At 54.3% G+C, this 13,324-nt stretch overlaps 1 protein-coding gene across 1 annotated transcript in view; it reads left to right on the forward strand.

The window, feature by feature from the left end:
* LOC104560380 (fer-1-like protein 4) overlaps window positions 1–13,324 on the forward strand; it is a 38,054-nt gene that overhangs the window by 17,902 nt on the left and 6,828 nt on the right. The window contains exons 25-38 of the mRNA XM_062008884.1: window positions 192–326; window positions 2,000–2,173; window positions 2,345–2,461; window positions 3,372–3,533; window positions 3,847–4,006; window positions 5,147–5,250; window positions 5,618–5,749; window positions 6,355–6,403; window positions 7,481–7,587; window positions 7,926–8,057; window positions 8,517–8,627; window positions 9,386–9,513; window positions 10,004–10,174; window positions 11,557–11,711. Of these exons, the coding sequence (XP_061864868.1) occupies window positions 192–326; window positions 2,000–2,173; window positions 2,345–2,461; window positions 3,372–3,533; window positions 3,847–4,006; window positions 5,147–5,250; window positions 5,618–5,749; window positions 6,355–6,403; window positions 7,481–7,587; window positions 7,926–8,057; window positions 8,517–8,627; window positions 9,386–9,513; window positions 10,004–10,174; window positions 11,557–11,711 (1,837 nt within the window). The remainder of the gene's footprint in view (window positions 1–191; window positions 327–1,999; window positions 2,174–2,344; window positions 2,462–3,371; window positions 3,534–3,846; window positions 4,007–5,146; window positions 5,251–5,617; window positions 5,750–6,354; window positions 6,404–7,480; window positions 7,588–7,925; window positions 8,058–8,516; window positions 8,628–9,385; window positions 9,514–10,003; window positions 10,175–11,556; window positions 11,712–13,324) is intronic.

Genomic DNA, 13,324 nt, shown 5'->3' on the forward strand with positions numbered 1-13,324 from the left:
AGGCTGATTGGCACGTGCTTCTTGGCCCCAAGTGCTGATTTCACGCTTCTACCATCTCCCCTCTTGCCAGGTGCCAGCTGCCCTGGGTTGTGTGGGAGGGAGGATCAGCCCACAGCTCCTTATGCTCTTCACAGACTGCTTCTGCTTTGTTCCCACTGGTTGTGGTACACTCAGGCCTCTTGTCTCTGCAGATGCTGGAGGAGACACTGAGCCCCATGTGGAATGAACTCCTTCTGTTTGACCAGCTCATCATTGATGGGGAAAAAGATGAGTTGAAAACAGAGACCCCCATTGTTATAATCAACCTTTTCAGCCACAACAAATTTGTAAGTATGGCTGTGCTGCCCTCCTGCTGTTATTTCCAGGACAGGACAGGCAGAGGAGGCTCTCTGGGTGCTGGGAACAGGCACTTAGGAGCCACATCTCTGGTTCCATGACTCAGTGTGATTCTGGTGGCAGTGAGTCCTGAGGGCTGTGGCTGGGGTTGGGACTGTACTCTGAGCTGGGGGAAGCTGCTGGCTGTGTGTGCAGATGGCTCAGAGCTGCCCTGAGCCAGGGACTGATGAGGGGGTACTCAGTGCATCTGAGGTCTCTCCTGAGCAGGCTCCTCTGGCAGAGGGCTCACAGCTGAGGTGAGGTGATGTAGCTCTTAGGGCTGTTCCTTCCCCTCTGTCTCCCAGGTGTCACGTTCCACCCCTCAGTCCTCCCATTTCTCTCTTGGTTGATACTTTGCAGTCATACTCCTCACCTGGGGCCTCTCTGTTATCCTAAGGGGAGTGATGTAACTTGCACCTGACTCTCCTGTGTAGCTCAGCAGCTTTCCTGGTTCCCAGTACAGGACAGACACTAACATAGCACAGCCATACCAACACCACCATAAGAGTGGTGGGGAATGCAGTTAAATCCAGTCATTGGCTGGTCACCAGTGTGTTCCCCAGGGCTCAGTGCTGCGGCCTCTTCTGTTTAACATCTTTATCCTCTGGATGAGAGCATCCAGTGCAGCCTCAGCAATTTCCCAGATGATATCAAGCTGGGTGGGTGTGTAGGTCTGTCTGAGGGTAGGAAGGGACTGCAGAGGGCCCTGGCCAGGCTGAGGGCAATGGGGTGAGATCACTCAAAGGCAAGAGTCCTGCCCTTGGGCCACACCAATCCCAGGCACCGCTCCAGGCCTGGGGATGTGTGGCTGGAAAGCTGCTGGAGGGAAAGGCCCTGGGGATGTGGTGACAATGGCTGAACATGAGCCAGCAGCATGCCCAGGTGGGCAAGAAGGCCAAGGACATCCTAGCTTGAATCAGCACTGGTGTGGCAGCAGGAGCAGGGCAGGGATTGTCTCCCTGTGCTGGGCCCTGGGGAGGCTGCAGCTCCAGGGCTTGGCAAGGTGAGGGGAGGGCTGGGACTCCAGGAGCTTCAAGGGCTTTAACAAACAAAATGATCCTATTATACTGGAGTAAAGTCCAGGAGAGGCCACCAAGATGACTGAGGCTGGAGCACAGGACAGAATGAGGGCAGGTGAAGAGCTGGGTGTATGCAGCCTGGAGAAGATGAGGCGAAGGCAATATCTTCTTGCTGCCTGATGGGAGAAGGTAGAAAAGGTGGAGTCAGGCTTCCCTTGGAGGTACCCAGGGGCGATGGACACAAGTTAGAACAAGAGAAAAGTCCAACTTGATATAAGGAAGCAATTTTCACTGAGAGGGAGTTTAGATGCTGGGCCTGGAACCCAAAGACCTTGTGGGATCTCTGTCCTTGGAGACACTCAAACCCAGACTGGAGGAGACTGAGCAACCTGCTCCAGCTTTGATGTCCTCTGGTGTGTGCTCCCAGGCTGTTTGCCCAGTTCAGCATCGACATGAACTGGGAGTGAGGAGCTGCTGCTGGAAATCAATGCAGAGGCTGGCGAGGGTGGGGACAGGTGTGCTGGCCCAGGAAGGAGTGATGGTCTTTTTCCTGAGGTAGTGAGATAAGCCAGGGATGCTTTGACCCATTTTCCCTTGTCTCACAGGGCTCCCCCGAGTTCCTCGGGCAGGCCTTTGCCGTCCCGCAGGTGAAGCTGGTGGATGAGCCGTACACCAAACCTGCCCTGCAGTTCTTCGATTTCTACAAAGGCACCAGAGCAGCAGGGGAGCTCATTGCCACTTTTGAGCTGATTGAGCTGGATTACAGTGGCTATTTGGAGGTGAGGAGCTTGTAGGAAGCTGCAGAGGGATGCCAGCTCTGGCGAGAGCCGTGTGGGTGAGGAACCGATTGCATGGGGCCCGCATTCAATGGAAGAGGGGAGGAAGAGGAGGCGGGTCATGGAGCAGAAATGACTTTCATGCTTTGCTGTGCCCTGGCTCCACCTGTACAGCCCTCAGTGCCTGAGGATGTGGAGCCCAAAGAGCCCGAGTTCCTGGGAGACCCCCGTGCTGGACGGTTCATCATCCCGCCAGGCGTCCGGCCCGTGCTGAAGGAGTTTCGCATAGAGGTGCGGGTCCATTGCTGCCCTGGGCACAGGGCAGGGCCTGGGGCCCAGAGCTCCAGTGTGCCTCTGAGGCCTGAGGAGGTGCTGGAAAAAGGCCAGTGGCATCCTGGCCTGTATCAGCACTGGGGTGGCAGCAGGAGCAGGGCAGGGATTGTCCCCTGTGCTGGGCCCTGGGGAGGCTGCAGCTCCAGGGCTGTGCTCAGTGCTGGGCCCCTCACTCACTGCCACAGGGACACTGAGGGGCTGCAGCATGGCCAGAGCCAGGCACAGAGCTGGGGAAGGGGCTGGAGCACAAGGGGGCTGGGGAGGGGCTGAGGGAATGGGGGTGTTGAGCCTGGAGACGAGGAGCCTGAGGGGAGACAGGAGCCCTCTCTGACACTCCCTGACAGGAGGCTGCAGGGAGCTGGGGGTTGGTCTCTGCTCCCCAGTAACAAGAGACAGGACAAGAGGAAACAGCCTCAAGTTGCCCCAGGGGAGGTTGAGCTTGGAGCTGAGGCAGAACTGTGTCCCTGAGAGGGGTGTCAGCCCCTGTGCCAGGCTGCCCAGGGAGCTGGGGCAGTGCCCAGCCCTGGAGGGATCCCAAAGCCGTGGAGCTGAGGTGCTGAGGGCCAGGGGTCAGTGCTGGGCTGGTGAGGGGAGGGCTGGGACTGCAGCAGCTTACAGGGCTTTTCCAACCCAAATGATTCAGTGATTCAGTGAAATGGAGATGCTTGATATGAGGGAGAATCTGTCTCATCAGTTTAACAGTCAGAGCTGCGGGGTGGCTGGATTGGGAGAATGGCCTCATGCCTCTGCTGGGGTCTGTGCCCTGCAGGGTGATGAGGGGTGGTGGCTGTGGGCAGAGCTGTGGGCTGTGGGGCTGGGCTGTGGCTGGCATGTCTCCAGCAGCCTCATGGCTCGTGCTGTGTTGCAGATCCTGTTCTGGGGCCTGCGGGACCTGAAGCGGGTGAACCTGTTTGAAGTGGATCAGCCCCAGGTGATCATCGAATGTGCTGGCAAGAAGGTGGAGTCCGAGGTGATTGTGGTGTACAAAGAGAACCCCAACTTCACCGAGCTGGTCAAATACATGGATGTGGTGAGTGGGGAGGGGGAACCTGCCATGCCAGGGCACACTGTGGCCATCCTGAACCCAGGCACTGCCTGTCTGCACATGGCAAGGTCCCTGGGAGGGAGCTGCCCCCAGAGCTGTGCCCTCCCGTGGCCACACGGTTCAGCTGCACATCAAACCCGCGGTGGAACTGCCCACCAAGAGCATCTGAGCCGTCGCCAGTCCCTGCAAGGCTTCGGTGTTTGGGCAGAGGTGCAGGACACTGTGAGGGCTCCCCTGTGCGTGGGGCTGCTGTGGGCATTGCCCTCACTGCTGTAACCCCCTGCCTGGTTGTGTGCAGGAGCTCCCAGAGCAGGTTTACTTGCACCCTCCCCTCAGCATCTTCGTGGTGGAGCAGCGGGCGTTCGGGCGCACGGTGCTGGTGGGCACACACGTGGTGTCTGACGTCATGAAGTTCTCTCCCCGAGAGCTGGAGGAGGAATCAGAACATGTACCCAAAGGTGAGCTGCTTGGGAACCAGCAGCAGACAGTCCTGGCAGTGACAGAGATCCCTGGCCCTCCTGCTCCCTCTGAGCAAGGCAGCAAAGTCTTCTCCTCAGAGCCATGAGATGCCCAGCAAGACACAGCGTAGGGCAGGTTGTGGTCCTGGTCTGTGGCACTTGGGAAGCAGCAGCAGCCTCTAGGTGATCTGGGAATCTTTGGGAATGGCAAAGGGCAGCTCACAGAATGTTTTCTCTGAGGTTGGCTGAACGATTGCCTCCCTTCCACTGTCAGCACTGGTCATCTGTGGAGCTCAGGGTCTCTTCCAGGCACTGTTTGCCTTCTATTTGTAGAAAGCAGAGAAGGCAGAAAGGCTCGTGGAGACATTAATCCAGCAGAACGTTTAACTGGGACTAGATACTGGACAGTAAACTGTCCCTGTGGAAAGTCTGGGTCTAGAATCAGAGATGTTTAGCCCCTCCTTCAGCCCTCTGTGTAACTGGGCTGCAGAGCTGTCCCAGCAAGACTTCTGTCAGGCTTTAGGGAGATGGCCCACTGGCACCAAGGACTCAGAAGTCTATTCTCCCACATTGCTGGATCAAAGTCTGTTTGATGGGTAGTGGATTCACTAAATAGCTCTGTGATCTCACAGCCAGAGCTCCTGGTCTGCAAGTGTGTAAATAAATCTGGCACAAAGGAAAAGCAGCAAAGGATTGATTGGCCTGTGGTCATTTGCAATAAAGGGAAAGTTGCCCAGGGAGGGTGTGGAGGCTCCTTCCTTGGAGGTCAAGACCCATCTGGACACGTTCCTGTGTGACCTGATCTAGGTGAACCTGCTTCTGCAGGAAGGTTGGGCTGGATGATCTCTAAAGGTCTTATCCAACCCCTACCATTCTGTGATTCTATGAAAGTGTTATCTCGTGGATCTGAGTTCCTGGGAGGCAGCAACAAGCCTGGTGATGATGGTGCCAGTCTCAGCACAGCACCTGCATTTCCAGTAACATTTTTGCAGGGTCTGCTATCAAAAGCTTTAAAAGTAATCACACTGTAGTGGGGTAACAGGGAGGGTTTTCCTGTGGAATAACCACTGCCCCAAAAGTAGGAAGCAGTGGGCAGAACTAAATGAATGGAAAGGTGAAGACTCTCTCTCTGCCTCTCAGCTCGGAAAGTGTCATCCCAGTGCCTTCCCTCGCACACTGTGGTGAACATTGGCCTGGCAGCTGGTGACCCCCGTCCCAGCACCCATCCCCTGAGCCTTGTCAAGGTGAGTGATGTGTTTGGCTCACCAAAGTTTGAAGTTTGGAAAGGCAAATGGAAGGTTACAAACAAGAGTTTGATTTCAACCACCAGTTTCAGTTTGGCCCCATTGCTTCTCCCTCCTACCTGCTCCCTGACGCTGCTGCCTGTCGAGGCTCTGGCATGGAGAGCACAGTGTGCTGTGTGTGCCTCCTGCCTCGAAACTGCTGCTCCTGGAGCAAAGCAAAACCTGGGGCAGCACATCACCTTGCACCCCATGTGCTCTGCTCCAAAGCTGAGCCTCTGCCAGAGGCTCACAGGGCAGCAGAGAGGGGTACGTGGGTGTTCTGGGTGGTGGTTTCCTCTCCCTGAACTCTTTTCTCTCCTCTTACAAGGCTCCTTTGAAGAAAATTCCTATCAATAAACTTGTAAAGAAAGAGGATGAATATGAAGAGGAAAAACCAGAGCTGGAAGAGCTGGATTGGTGGTCCAAGTACTATGAGTCCCTGAAGGAACTGTATAACCAGGTAATCTGTTGTGGCAGCTGTCAGCAGAGGGGACAGGGGACACCCTGGCTTGAGCAAGACGTTTTCAGTGTCACTGAGTGTCATAGGCATGGATCTGCAGGAAGATGTGGGGTTTTGTGTGTCAAGCACACAGATGGTAGCCAGGTATCAAGCACCTGGCAGTGGGTTGACTTCAGGCAGTGGCTGTTGAAGCATCCCTGGGGTGCCCGAGGGGTTTTGAGAAGGTGACTGAGGTTTTGTTGAGGCAATCCTGAAGATGTGGCATCGTTGCTTTTAGCTGCTGTGCAGGGCATGTCATGTGCAGGGCATGACTCTCTCCTGGCTGTCTTCCCAGGATGTTCTGTGAGAGCAGGCCTGCCCCAAAGCTCCTCCATTGCTCTGCATCCCTTAAGTCCAAATAAAAAAAGCCAGCAGCAGGATTTGGAGAGAAGAAAAGGTCATTAAGCCACTCAGTGAATAGCCTCCTGCAACAGTGTTAATGCCAAACTATCTCAGGCTGGGTGTTACTGGCTGCTGTCAGGAAAGCTTTGACAGTGCCCTATGCTTGGGTGGAGAAACCTTTGCTGTGCAGGATATGGGGATGTGACTGCTTCTGTGTGTTTCAGACTCGCAGTGATGAGGAAGATGCTGAAAATGATGACCTGAATGATGCAGGTGAGTCCTCTAGCTCTCCTGTGGGGAGAGCCAGGAGCTGCTGGGTTTGTGGGAATGGGGTCTGAGCTGGCAACAGCTTTGCAACATTCAGCAAAAACAACACAAAAGGGAGCAGAGAGACTGGAAACGTTGGCAAGGACTAACAAAGGCCAGTTCGAGTTGAAAACTGCTGCTTCCTTTTCCATGAAAACTTTGTTTCCTCAGAAAAGTTTGGGAAATTGTGTTGAAGCAAAGGCCTTGCTGAGTGAGCAAAAGCCTGCAGAAAAATCAGCTGCAAGGATCCTGGGACTGTCAGGCTGAGAGCAGGAAGCAAAGGTGGGATGGAGAGAGGCAAAATGCCCAGGAGCTGGGCGTCACACTGGGCACGTGGGATGCTGCCCTGGGCTCCAGGATTCACTGTGAGGTGGCAGAAAGAGTAAACAGATGACATGAGAACAATGTTACAGCTGTAGGCACAGGCTTTCAGAGGTGTGAGCAGTGACTTGCCTAGCAGTGGCCTGGGCAGGTGAGACAGCAGGTATAGAAGTGATGTAAATGGTATTCAAGGAGAGGGCTGGAAGGTACCTGCAGGTGATTGGTGCTCAGGGGTCTGGGGGCTTTGGGAAATGGGGCAAGGATGCATCCTCTCTGTCCTTGGGTTGCTGATGCTCCAGAGGAAGGTCTAGCTCTGCTCTCTCCAGGCACAGCTGCCTGTGCTCAGACTGGCAGTGATGCTTCAGTTCCCTCCAAAGCAGCAGCCCACCAAACAAACACCCACCCAAAGCAGAGGGTTGGCTCTCCTTTGTGCCTCCCCTGACAGCACCCGTGGCTGATCCAGCCCCCTTCCTCCCTTTGGTCTCTGCCCGCTCCCTTCCTAAGCCATAGCCATGCAGGCACCCCTGTGCCCATTGTTGTCCCCCTTCCCCCTGCTCCAGCCAGCCCCTTGCTGGGAAAGGTGAGATGCCATGAAGGCTTCTGTTCAGACAGCACCAGCTCCAGGTGCAGGGCACTGGGGGAAAGCTGGAGTTGTGCCTGCAGTCACTTTGTGGACAGATAGTCGAGATGGTAAGAAACCTGATCTCTTCTTGTCATTTCTAGATGGAGGGAATTTAAATGCATCCTCCATTGACATGGAAGCAGAAGATGAGGCAGTGATTGAAGCTGAACCTGCTCGACCCAAAAGGAAGCACATTGCTACCCTTCAGGTGACTACTGGGGTGACACGTGGCATCTGTCAGCCTTGCTCCTTTGTCTGTGTCCTACTCATCCCCTGAAGTAGAAGGTCAGGCCAGGAGGAGAACCTGCAGTGAGCACTGGGCCCCCATTCTTGGTGGGCTTTGAAACAGGTGGTTAGAGCTTGGAGCCAAAGTGGGATGTGTGTGAACATCTGAGGAGGGACCTGGGGGGATAAGGAACAACTGTAGCACTGAGTCATGCAGGGGTGAGGTGGGACCAGGTGAAATGGATGAAGCAGGGAAAGGATGGCATTTGTGACTCCTCTCCTTTAAGATGGCAGGAAAAGACCCCAAATTCCTTGTTTCAGATCTACAACTCTGAGCTGGAAAATGAGTTTGGGAACTTTGAAGACTGGCTGTGCATTTTCCCACTGCATCGAGGCAAAGCAAATGAGGATGAAGATGGAAATGAGGACGAGAACTTTGTGGGGAAGTACAAGGTACTGTGTCAGTTGGATGCCAGTTGTGTTGCACATGGAGGAAGATCCTCAGGACAAACTGTACTTCAGAGGGTGTCAGCACCAGTGAAGCCTTTGGGGAGTGCAGGGGATGTGTGCAAGGTGATGTGAGGCCATAGTGCCCATGGCCAGTGTACTGCTGGTGCCCATTGAAGCAGTTGTGTACTATAGTCCTTTGTTAGTTGATAAATGCAGCTGATGTAGAGAGCCTGGAGATATTTAGACCTGGCCCTGGCAGTGCTCTGACAGCCTGCAGTCTAATCCTGGGCCACGTGGGCATGGCAGAACCTTTGGAAAGGACCATCCCCATGGCCACAGGGTGTCTGAGGGCTGCAGGGGGTGATGCCTCTGAGTTTTCAGTCAGCAGGTGAAGCTGATCTTGGTTCCACCTGAGATACTCCCTGGGAACAAATCCAGTTACTTCCAGTGTCTTTCCTGCAGGGCTCTTTCTATGTCTACCCTACTGAGGAAGCTGGCACAGAGCCCAAGGTCTCCCAGGGTGTTCCAAGAAACAGACCCATCAAGGTGCTTGTCAGAGTTTACATTGTTAAGGTAAGTCCCTGGTGCTGGTGGTGCCAGTAGTGCTTGGAAGTCTGTCCCTGCCTACGGGCCTCTTGCCATTCTCTGCTCAGTACATGTGAGCAGTGGCACTTGTGAAAAGCTCAATCACAGAACCCCAGAATGGTGGAGGCTGGAAGGGCCCTGCAGAGCTGCTCCAGCCCCAGCCCCTGCTAAGGCAGGTTCCCCTGGCTCAGGGGGCACAGGAATGTGTCCAGGTGGGTTTGGAAACCTCCCGAGAAGGAGCCTCCACACCCTCCCTGGGCAGCCTGGGCCAGGGCTCCCTCAACTCAGCACCAAGGGAGTTTCTCCTCCTGTTCCAGTGGAAATTCTGTTCCAGCCTGTGTCTGTTACCCCTTGTCCTGGCACTGGCCACCACAGAAAAAAAGTGTCCCCCCATCCTCCTGTCACCCACTCTTTATGTACTTACAAGTGATGATGAGTGGCTTGAGGGCTCTGCCAGCCCAGGGGAAGTCAGTTGCTCCATGGGGAGCCTTCTGTGCTTTGGAACTAAAAATCCAGGTGGGCATTTCTCAGCTCCTCTCATCAGCCTTGAGACAAGGGAGCAAAAAGGTGGGATGGCAGCTGGAGACATCAGGCATTGGGGAATGGAGAGCAAGTGCTGTTTCACTGCCTGGGCAGCTGCTGGAGGGTCCTGAGCTGTGGGTTTGGTGCCCTCAGGCCTGTGCTATGCCCCTGGTGCAGGTTGCTCTCTGCAGCTGATGCATGGTACTACTTCTTGTGTGTTCCAGGCTACAAACCTGTCTCCAGCAGACCCCAATGGCAAAGCAGACCCCTACGTGGTGGTGACTGTGGGGCAGGAGCAGAGGGACACAAAGGAGCGATACATCCCAAAGCAGCTCAATCCCGTGTTTGGAGAGTAAGCAGGAAGTTTTCATCTAGCAGGTTTACTAGGAATAAGTAGTGCAAACCCAGGGCTGGGCTGGGGCCCAGAATGTGTGGGGTTCTGTGCCTTTCTGCTGGAGAATCTTGTGCTGTAACACAAAGGTCCCAGCATGTCTCTTGCCTCTGGCTGACACAGGAGCCACAAGTGTTGTGGGTTAGGAGGGGAGTACTCACAGGGCCTTGTTTTAACAAAGTAGTAAGCCAAGCAGCAGCAGAGCCTTGTAGAGCTTTTCCCCTGCCTCCAGGATCTCTCTCCATGGGCATGCATTCCTGGAACAGTAACTCCTGTGTTTGAACTTCACACTGAAAACTGCACACGCTGCATGTGCAAAGAACCAAACTCTACCAGAGGTTTTTGAGTTGCCAAATACAGTTCTTAAAGGTGTAGGATGATCAAAGCAGAGCACGTGCCTCAGTTCCATCTGGTTTTGCTAATTGCCCTCTCCCCGTCTGCATCTGCCCAGAGTCATGGAGCTGACAGTCTCCTTTCCCATGGAGTCAGAACTCACCGTGGCAATATTCGACCACGACCTGGTGGGATCCGATGACCTGATTGGGGAGACCAAGATTGACTTGGAGAATCGATTCTACAGCAAGCACAGGGCCAACTGTGGAGTGGCTTCTCAGTATGACATGTAGGTACCACTGGGACAGGCTGGAGCCCTGAGATGACACCTCCTCAGCTGCTGCTGTGGTGGGCAACAGGGCACCTGCAGCTTGGCAGGATGCAGCCTGCACCCACAGTATCCTTGGAGCAGGGTGCTGCTCAAAGACTCACTACAAGCTGCATGGATGACTCCATCTCCTTTTAGACTCTTGCCAGCTTCCTGGGACAGCTCTGTGATTCCTGCTGCACACTAAAGCTCTTTGCAGATAGGAGCAAAAAACTCCTTAATGCTTCCATGTTGGTGGTGTGTGGGAAAGGTGCTCCCTTGGCACTGATGTGGTTTGGATCTCTTTCAGAATGTAGGGTCGTTTTCTCTGGCAGTAACTAGTTCTGTGAGAAGCAAAGACTTCTGCCTCAGTCAGTATGGATTCTCTGATGGCTTTGGCCACTTTTCTGGAAGGATCTGTTCTGCCCCACTGTTGAAGAATTAGCTGTGGGAATGGAGTCAAGTCCCCAGCACTCCTAAAACCTCTCTCCCACCCAAGCAGCAGCTGCAAGTGCTCCTGTTCACAGAAACACAGAATCTTGAGGGTTGGAAGGGACCTCAAAAGCTCATCCAGTGCAACTCCCCTGCCAGAGCAGGAACACCTAGAGCAGGGCACACAGGAACTCATCCAGCTGGGGTTGAATGTCTCCAGAGAAGGAGCCTCCACAGCCCATCTGGGCAGCTCCTGCCAGGGCTCCCTCACCCTGAAGAATTCTTCCTTGTGTCTCTTTGGAACCTCTTCTGTTCCAGCTTGTGCCCATTGCCCCTTGTCCTGTCCCTGGCCATCCCTGAGCACAGCCTGGCTCCAGCCTCCTCACACCCACCCTTGATGGATTTGTGACATGAATGAGGTCACCCCTCAGTCTCCTCCAAGATAAAGAGCTCCAGCTCCCTCATCCTTTCATCACAAGGGAGATGCTCCACTCCCTTCATTATCTCTGTGTCCCTGTGCTGAACTCTCTCCAGCAGCTCCCTGTGCTTCTGGAACTGAGGGGCCCAGAACTGGAGGCAATATCCCAGATGTGGTCTCACGAGGACAGAGTAGAGGGGGAGCAGAACCTCTCTGACCTACTGCCCACAGCCCTTCCAAGCCACCCCAGGATGCCACTGGCCTTTTTGGCCACCACTCCTGTTGTTGCTCAGAGGCTGCTGTCTGTGGGGTGGAAGCCTGGCTTGTTCTCAGCGAGAAGAGCTTGTTAAGCTTTTTATTCCTTAAGCTTTTGCATACCTGTGGTTTTCTCTGTGAGCAGGGATCCAGTAGTATAGCCTGTGCTGTGGGGAAGGCAAGGTGTTTCACAGCCTAGGAAAAAAAGTCCTGTTGTGTCTAAGTTGCAGATCTTCTCAATGTTTTCCTTTCCCTGCAGAAGTGGCTACAACATGTGGCGAGATGCTTTCAAGCCCACGCAGATCTTGGATAGTTTATGCAAGAAGAACTCGCTCCCAGCAGCAGAATACAGACAGGAGGAGGTCAAAGTGGACAACAAAATATTCAAAGTCCCTCCAGAGGCTTTTCCTGAAGGTACAGAAGGCTAAGAGAGGAATGACTGCTCCCTTAAACAGCAGTGCACGTGTTGCTGAGAGGTTTGGGAACCCAGCAGCCTCCCTTCCCTCAAGTGCCCAGCCTGGCTGCCTCACTCTGTGCCCAACTCTGGATGAGTGTGGGGAGCATCCCCAGTGCTCAGTGCCCTGGTTTCAGTGGGTGACAGTGTTGTGCTGTGGGAAGGTGTGATCTGGGCCATTGGTGGCACGGTGGCTTCCCAGGCAGTGGGTGAGGCAGGGTTAACCCTGCTTGCACAGCAGCAGTGGGCACGGGGGCTGGAGGGCCAGAGGAGACACAGCTGCTTCTGGTGGCCAGCACTGGCACAAAGCTGTACCTCCATCTGCTTGTGACAACTGTCAGCAAGACACCAGTGTCCTTTTTTTGTGGTGGCTTTTTTGAGAGGTGGCTTTTTCAGTCTCCTTTCCTGGTTTTGGCTGCCTTTGTCCTTCAGGGATGCTCTGTGCTTCTGGTGGCTTTGAGTGCCTTGGGTTACTCCCCACTGCTCCTCCCTGCTGTTGATTTCTTCCTCATGGACAGCTTCTGCTTCTCTTTTACTGCTTTTCTTTCCTCCTCACTGGTGTTCCAGACCCTGAGCCAGGGCTGTCCAAGAACACAATACCTTTGTGCCCTCTGCCAGCAGTGATGAAGAACCCCCCTGAGCACAGGCCTGTCCCTGCTCTGCTCATTCCCTCCTGTGGCCAACACCTGTGCAGTCACATCCAGCCTGGAGGGAAGGATGGAGCAGATGTGGGTGGCTGTGTCCTGAGAGCAGTGCTGCATGGCCTGTAGGAAGGATGATCCCTCTGCCCATGGTGTGTGTGCCCAACATCAGCTGATCCTCACCTTTCTACTGGCCTCTTAATGGCTTTTGTCATGAAGGAGAAAGGAATCCTGCCCAGGAGAGGGCAAGGAGCCTCCAAAAGCCTTTTTCCCCTTTTCTCAGGTCACTGGGTGGCTGGGAAGGGAGAATTGAGGTGCTCTCCTGGTGCTCTGAGAGCTGATGCTGGTTCCAGCGTGGCTGTGGCTGGTGAATCTCTGCTGCTTGGGATGCTTTTGGTCTTGGGCTCATCTCCAAAGGGCAGAATCTCTCCATAAACCCAGGGTTGGGTGGGTCCTTGTGTCCTCACCTGCTGGTTCCTTGCTTTTCTCCCCACCAGCAGGGATTTGGTCTCTAACTGCCATTTGGCTTCACTGTCCCCAGTGAGCTCATGAGTTGATCAGACTGTTAAGGGAGAGCACAGCTGCCTGTCGCTGCCAAGTGACAAGTGGTGACAAGTGCCAAATGACTGGAGCACTTCTATAGCAAAACCTTTCATCCATGGGCCTGTTGGCACTGCCACAGTGACATGGGCACTTGAACTGCCCCAGAGGGTCACACCCTCCTCAGTCCCCTGCAGCCTTTTCCCAGGACCATGGTAAATTCTTCTCTTACCCCTTTTCCTCTCATTTTCCTTAGCTTGTTTGTCTTCCTCCTGGTGTTTTTCCTTCTCTCTGCAACATATTGAACTCATTTCCTTCACCTTTGCCCTCCTGCTTCTCCCCATTTTGCTTTCCTGGTGAGGTGCTTTTTTGCCTGGTCCATCATCCTCCTT

The sequence above is a fragment of the Colius striatus genome, chromosome 16 (genome assembly GCF_028858725.1).
Source record: "Colius striatus isolate bColStr4 chromosome 16, bColStr4.1.hap1, whole genome shotgun sequence".
NCBI classification, from domain to species: domain Eukaryota; kingdom Metazoa; phylum Chordata; class Aves; order Coliiformes; family Coliidae; genus Colius; species Colius striatus.